At 48.2% G+C, this 7,500-nt stretch overlaps 1 protein-coding gene across 1 annotated transcript in view; it reads right to left on the bottom strand.

Annotated features, from left to right (window-relative positions):
• Nucleotides 1–7,500, bottom strand: part of igsf21a (immunoglobin superfamily, member 21a) — a gene marked incomplete at its 3' end in the record, with an annotated part of 177,274 nt that overhangs the window by 7,209 nt on the left and 162,565 nt on the right. The window contains 2 exon segments of the mRNA XM_079748715.1: nt 1,818–2,010; nt 5,512–5,612. Of these exon segments, the coding sequence (XP_079604841.1) occupies nt 1,818–2,010; nt 5,512–5,612 (294 nt within the window).

Here is a 7,500-nt window from a genome sequence, read left to right as displayed (position 1 = left end):
TGCGTGCGCGTGTGTGCGTGTGTGTGTGTGTGTAGCACCCCAGCAGGGCCCAGTAGCTCCCATCATTCAGCTCCTCCACCAGCACCGCCCCAATTAGAGCCCTAAAGGCCTTTTTCCCCTGGCGGCCATCTTGGTTCCATCTCGGAGCCGTAGCTGCTACTTCAGCTGCTGTTTAGAATCAAGATGGCTGCCTGCCGGCCTCCTGACTGACAGCGCTTCAGAAGGGCGGGGGTTGAGCTCTGCTAAGCCGTGAATATGGCCCCCCCCCCCCTCCTCCAGCTGAGAGCAGAGCCAACGAACCCCACTGAGACAGGAAGTACGACTCACTCCCCTCACAACATAGCACTAAAGATAGAAGGAATAAAAGAGATTATTTTCAGGGGAATGAATGTTATGTTAATGTAAATGTAATGTGTGTAAGGTTGGGGAGGGGATTAGGGCCCCGTCCACACGAAGCCGAAACGGGGAAAACGATCCGGTTTCGTTTTAAGTGGTTCAGGAATATCTCCGTAAAGACGGGGTCATTGCGAAACCGCATCGAGCTGTAGAACCGCTGTGGTAAATATTCAAGGCGCTGGTTCTCCACAGAAAAAGTGGAGCGCTACAGCCTGCGCGCTACAGCCTGCACGCTGTATACAAGCATTCAGTCACGAGGAGATTCAACCTTTTAATTGAGCAGGAATACTCTTTAATGTACAGTTATTAAATTAATTTATCTTATTTTGTAGCTTGATTTAAAGCTACAAAAAGAATACAAATAAAATAATAAATAAAAAATTCAACGCAACTCTGACGTCCCCCAGCTGGTGGGGGGCTAATGACGTCATCGTTTGCGTTCCAGGCGTCCGCACGAATCCTAACACGAAACCGCATAGGTCCGGATAGATCTGAAACCACCTCCGAGGGCGGGCTCAGAATGTGTGGTTTCAGGCAGCAGATTCGCCGGCTCCGTCCGGACGGTCGACCGAAACGCACAAGACTCACACGGTTTCACCAAAGAACCGGCTCCGTGTGGACGGGGCCTCAGTGTTTGGTGGACAGAGTGAAGGACTTTATAACGACCGTCATGAGAGTGAATATGAATAGAAGTCCACATGTTTAACAGTGAATATGAACCCCAGTGAGCAGTCAGCGGTCGGTGAGTTTGGGACTGGGGGGCTATCAGAGGCAGACAGAGCATGGGAGAGGAAACGGAGCTGGAGAGAAGTCTTTATTGTGTGACAATGCCTTTAAATTAATGTGTTGTCGGGGCAATTAAGCCATTCAATATTTAATTAATCACACACTTTGCAACATTAATATTCACAGCTCAAAGCGGCCTGATATAACTCTTAAGTGTTTTGTTAAAATGTGAGACTGTGGACATCTAAAATTAGTTTTGTTTGATTCTATAACTCACAGAACTGTGTCTGCAGAATAAGACAGAACTGTGTAGTTGGGTAAATGCTGACCATCCTTCTCTAGAGCTCCCCAGCAGCAGAAATATTATTCTAATACATTGATTTAGCGCTACACAGCGTTAGCGCGATGCAGCATAGCGCTACCCTGCGTCAGTGCTACAAGACGTTAGCGCTACACAACGTTAGCGCTCCACGACGTTATCGCTCCACGACGTTACTTCTACACGACGTTAGCGCTACACGATGTTAGCGCTACACAACGTTAGCGTTACACGACGATAGCGTTACACGACGTTAGCGTTACACGACGTTAGCGCTACACAAGGTTAGCGCTATAAGAGGTTAGCGTGCGACAAAGCATAGCGTGGCTCCGCATAGCTCGAAGCAGCGCACTGCTACGCGCCCCACAGGACTGACCGAAGACGATGAGGCGCGTGTGCGTGTCGGTGGAGCCCAGCGGGTTCTGGGCGGTGCAGCGGTACATGGAGCCGTTGAGCTCGGCCGGGACGCGCTCCAGGATCAGCTCCTTCCCCTCCCGCTCAGCACTGCCGTCCAGCAGCCGGCCGCCCACCCGGGTCCAGGTGTAGAGGGGCTCAGGGAACACCTCGTTCTGCAGGGAGGGAGGGAGGGAGGGAGGGAGGGAGAGAGAGAGAGGAGAGAGTAGAGAAAGAACAGGAGAGGGAGAAAGGGAGGAAGATGAGAGGGTAAAGTTGAAAGTGAGGGAGGAACACCCAGGTAGAGGGAGAGGAAGAGAGGGAGTGCGATGATAGACCGAGACAGATATTCAGAGGGTGTCAGTGGGCGAGAGACAGGGAATCAGAGAGAGAGAGAGAGAGAGAGAGAGAGAGAGAGAGAGAGAGAGAGAGAGAAAGAGAGAGAGAGAGAGGATAAAGCATTCGTTTCAGAGAACTGAGAGAGGAACATAAATAATCCAAGCTCCAATTTTGCCAGTAACACAGAGTTAACAGAATGCATTAATAATCACAGCCACACTTTTACAACAGCCTCTTGCCCTCACTTCAATGAAGCCTCTGGAGAGAGGCTTCTCATCCCGCATTTAAAGTACAATAGTGCCTTTAAAGGCCCTTCTTTCATACAAAGGGACACTAGAAAGTGCTGGCAAATTACACATTTTTAAACTGTCATCTGCACTTTAATTTCTACTCACCCACATTCACACACATGCACAGACATGCACATTGGGTTACTCAGAACAGGTATACACACACCGCGTTAAATAACAAAGCGCCGTCATGTATCATCTGTGAATCCACTTAAGGAACCCTGGGTTGTGCGTGCGCTGTTATTTTGAAGGCTGTTTAGGGGACAGTGTGCTGGTCGCTAATGTGATGATGTAATCAGTCTCACTCTATTTCCAGTGTGATTAATATTGCATCCAGCTACCATTGGGTGCGGACAGAAATGATGCCTGAACCAAAACATTTGGTTTAGTTTTAACAGACATAGATTGCGTTAATAATCACGCATATATTTGTACCTCAATGTATTTGTATTGTTTCAAGTTAAACAACATGTGTTATCGAGCACATTAGTGCTTGATCAAAACTGGCTTTCATAAATATAATATCATAGCTTTATAAAAGGTCAGACTAAAAATAGGCAAACAAATGTTCTACAATAATATACAAGGTTACTAGTACACTCTGCACAATATGCAGTGAAGTACTAACTAGTATACTAGTTTAAATAATAAACATCAAAATGTAAGGTAGGCACTAGTGTGAGCATTGTAACTGAAGTATTGAATCATAAGTTAGTGAGAGTATTGTATACTGAAGGATTATCTAATACACTTGTGTAATTATGTACACTAAAGTATTAACTAGTATACGAGTTTCATTATGTACATTGAAGCATTAACTAGTACATTAGTGTCATTATGTACACTAAAGCATTAACTAGTGTCCTTATGTAAACTAGTGTCATTATGTAACCTAAAGCATTAACTAGTACACCAGTGTAAGGACTATCTGAAGCAGCGACGGGAACAGCGGCGTTGTTAGTAGACGTTGAACTAGTCTAGTGAGTTCCACAAACACATTATGGTGCTGATGAGTTTAGTTGGTTTAGCCACACACAGGTGAAGGTCACATTGATATGAAAGAACACACTGAAAGGTACACAATCAACCTTTCTGTATTATATCCTCCGCCATCAGACCCAACAGGTCCTCCTTTGTTATGGTCAGGAGGTGCATTACAGAGACCCAACCAGAAGGCCAATCAGGCCGCGGCCACGTGTGGCTGCCTCTCTGCACTGATTACCTGGAGGGGATAATAGTATCTTTCTTTCAAATCGTCCAACGAGAGACACGGAGAGAGGGAGGAGATGCAGCATGCGGTGAGACACTCATCTGATCTACGGGTGAAACCCCAGAGCCACGGCCCGCTGGCAGATCAGGGGGCTCCGCTTCATGGTCGTTCTCCACACACGCACGCAGGCACGCACACACACACACACACACACACACACGCAGGCACACACACTCACACAAGATCAGGGTTGGATCAGCTGAGAGCCGCAGTCAAGCCTGTTTATAATAACCATTCGAATCTCCGTCACAGACACATTTCCAATTCACTATCTCTGTACTATTTCTAAATATTGAGTTTCTAGACTTTCTGTTGGTCCTGAAAGAAGTCATTGAAGAGCAGGAGGGCCGTGGGCATGTTGCACTGTGCCTTCAGCTAGGCTGAGGACGTTAAACCACTACCTTATAGTGTACGAGTCGACCACTCCAGCCACTACACTATACCGGCTCTATTTGTGGGACATATAACAACTGGGAGAAAGTCTTTGGTCTGGAGAACAAATCCCCCCCCCCACCTCAACAAACCCTCAGCTCACACAAAACAGGCCAAGCGCTTTGCTTATTGATCGCTGTTTGAAGAAGCATTGAGTGAGGACTAACAAAAATCTCCGATGAGGATTAGCTCTCCTATCTCCCCCCGTTGGAGGGTCCAATGTGTCGCTGCAGAGATCAGCCGACAGCAGCCCTTCATGCTGTAGACAACATGGGTTTTATTAGCTGGGGGCATGAAGAAGACAATGATGACGTTAACTTTATTGTTATTATTTTGCAATCTCCTCTCTCTCTCTCACTTGACTCTCTCTTGCTTCACTCTCCTCTCGTTCTCCCTCTCCTTCTCTCCATCTCTGCTATCCCCTTTCTCTGCATCTTTCTCCCTCTCCCTCTCCCTCTCCCTCTCTCTCTCTCTCTCTCTCTCTCTCTCTCTCTCTCTCTCTCTCTCTCTCTCTCTCTCTCTCCCTCTCCCTCTCTCTCTCTCTCTCTCTCTCTCTCTCTGATAAACTGAAGGATGTGCCCTAGGTTAGGCCAGTCTAGTCTTGGCTAAGCTAGTATGTGCTTCACACCTGTTGACTCAGAATGAGAGGCACAGGCAAGGTGATTTAACCAGGGAACTCCTCCCAGGAAACTCCCGTAAACAAACTAATGCTTTTATGTTTGATGTGATCCATTTGGCATTTGATATTAATAAACCCCCACAGGCTATACCAAGGCAAGCAGTGAAAGAATCCTGAAAAGGTGGATGCATATATTGGGACCATTTCACAACCTCTACTCTTACAACAAAACATCTCAATGTGTCCATTTGAAAGTTAAGAAGGCAAACTCATTTCAACAGAGCTGGAGACACTCAAATATACAGCCAGAAATAAAAGGTATTTGGCCCCAACCTAAAGCCAATGATGTCTACGGTATGTTTATTGCCTCTGTTCCTTGCCTCTGGTACAGAGGAAGTGAGGGAACAACAATTTGTAGAAGATACATTAAAACGTACCTTTAGTTCAATTTAGCTATCTTCTTATGGTACTAACTCCACCTCTCAAATGTATCTCTGATTCTCAGATAGTTTGATTTCTTCCAAAGGTCCTGTTCTTGTGTCGTTTCACTTTGTTAACCACTTTGTGTTGCAGTATTGCCCATAAAGCGCTCCACGCATAAAGTCTGAGGGATTGAACGGTCAGTATAACCGCTGACAGTCGGACTGACTCATGAGGGGCGGCCCCCCCCCACCCGTCTCAGACGGACCCCGGCTCGGCGGGTTCTCACGGACCCCCATGCACTTACCCCAGAGGCTCCTACCTGGAATCCCTGCACAGTGATGCGCACTGTGTCCCCTACCTTAGCCCTGCTGGGCGACATCAGCAGCTTAGGGCCCTTGGGGGCCGCTGTCAGAAACAAAGAAAAACAAACATGGAGGACGGTTATCTTCATGATCAGGATGGAGAGTGAAAGTTAGCTCAGTCAGTGACCATGTTCGTTGTATCAGGGTCATTCGATGTGTTCCTCTGAAACTGCTTGAAGACGGTTGCAGGTCATTAGCAGGTTCTCAGAGATGCTGACATGTTCGGTTGCGGACACTGGGGATCGAAACCGGTACCTTATGGCCGGGAACCGAAAGCCCTTACCCCTTTAATATCGTGACCCTGCAATTATCACTATGAACAAAGTAAAATCGCTTAATAAGCTCGTTTTTTTCTGCGTGTTCAAAATCCCCCAGCTTACAGGCTGCTATCTCGTTGAAAACATTTGCCTGGTTTGCAGAACTTGTTTTCTGGCAGAACAGGCCATATGCTTAAAGGACTGGGAGCTGTACTGGGTGAGGCGGGCCCTTGGCAGGTGGATCACTTTGTGTCGTGACTGATCTGCATCTGATTTGCATGGACGCTACCACCCCTGTTGAACGCATCCAGCGGTGGTATCACACAACCACAGGGGTCACCACTAATTCTCTTTACTTAATGGCTTGTAAAGCAGCACCACTGCAAGACGTTTTGGCACAGCCGTGGTGCGGGGGAGTCGGCGGTTCGGTGCCGAACGCAAACGGCTGCTTTTACAGCGTTTTGTGTGAGTATGAACGCAGCCAACGCTGCCCTACATATCCTGGTGCACCTTTCCCCACATACAATGGCTGCATAGAATAAACAGGCGTGGATGTACAGTGTGGTTTATACCGCTCTCCGTGTGTACAGCCCGTGCCTGGGGAGGCACTTTAACACAAAGAACGCGTTCACCCACACACACCCAGCCTCACTTATTCTAATGTCCTCCCCGCACAACATTCTATGCAAAAATGGTCCGGTTTTCATGTTCCGAAGACACATCCAGTATTTCCCCCGGCTCAAACCTCAGCCCGCTGATGGTTATGTTTATTTTAATGTTCTGTGATAAAAGCAATTTCCTGTCCATTGTAGGTCAACGCGGGGTGGGGGTGCGTGGTCGTGATGGCGACGTGGTGGTAACGCCGCTGCAGATGTCTCTAAAGCGAAGAGATGAGCCGCCTGTACGCCTCCACCCCCACAGAAGGAGAGCAGTAAACACAAAGACAGAGAGACTCATTACTGGGGGAGAGCGGCAGCGCAGTGGGGGGTGTGCGGACATGCAGATAACAACCACTCAGCCAGATAATCCCCCCAGCCCCCCAGACACCTCTCACTCGCTCTGTAAAACAATGGCCGCCCCCGGTGGGCTGGGGGGGGGGATCTCATTGGCTGATACAGCAGGGGGGGGGGGGGGGGATTTGTCCAGTGCACCTGGCCTCAGGGAGCAGCAGGACTGATTTGAATAATGTTGCATAACGACGCTGAAACAATGGACAGACGATGGAGACGGGACAGAGACACGGACACAGAGTCTTTGGGTTGGGGGAGGGGCGGTCAACGTGGTTTATGATGGATGGACGGACAGACGGACAGACGTACAGACGGCCAGGCAGAATACGTTAGTGATGACATGGGGGAGATCCATTATCTGCTGAGGGCCGTGCAGGCCACACCATTCACCCGGATAGCGCCGTCCTCAGGAACATTCTCTGGGATTTGTGTTCATAAAAAAAATTGCCTTTCCAGAAGAACGCCTCAAAGGCTGCGCTGTTCTACACATAAGGTAAACCATGAAGCGTTCACAGACAATGAGGTCCAAGTCAAGGGCTCCCCATCAATAACTCTGCTGGGGCATCCACCTTTAAAGTGTTCCAATTAATTTGGTTAAAACTCTCTGCATAAATCAGGGGGCCGGTGTTCTCAGTGATGAGCTAAAGGATGAATACGCATACGG

Source organism: Pollachius pollachius (assembly GCF_949987615.1).
Source record: "Pollachius pollachius genome assembly, chromosome: 12".
In the NCBI taxonomy this organism is placed as follows: Eukaryota; Metazoa; Chordata; class Actinopteri; order Gadiformes; family Gadidae; genus Pollachius; species Pollachius pollachius.
The sequence above is the reverse complement of the archived record's forward strand: the minus strand, read 5'-3'. Positions and strand labels throughout refer to the sequence as shown.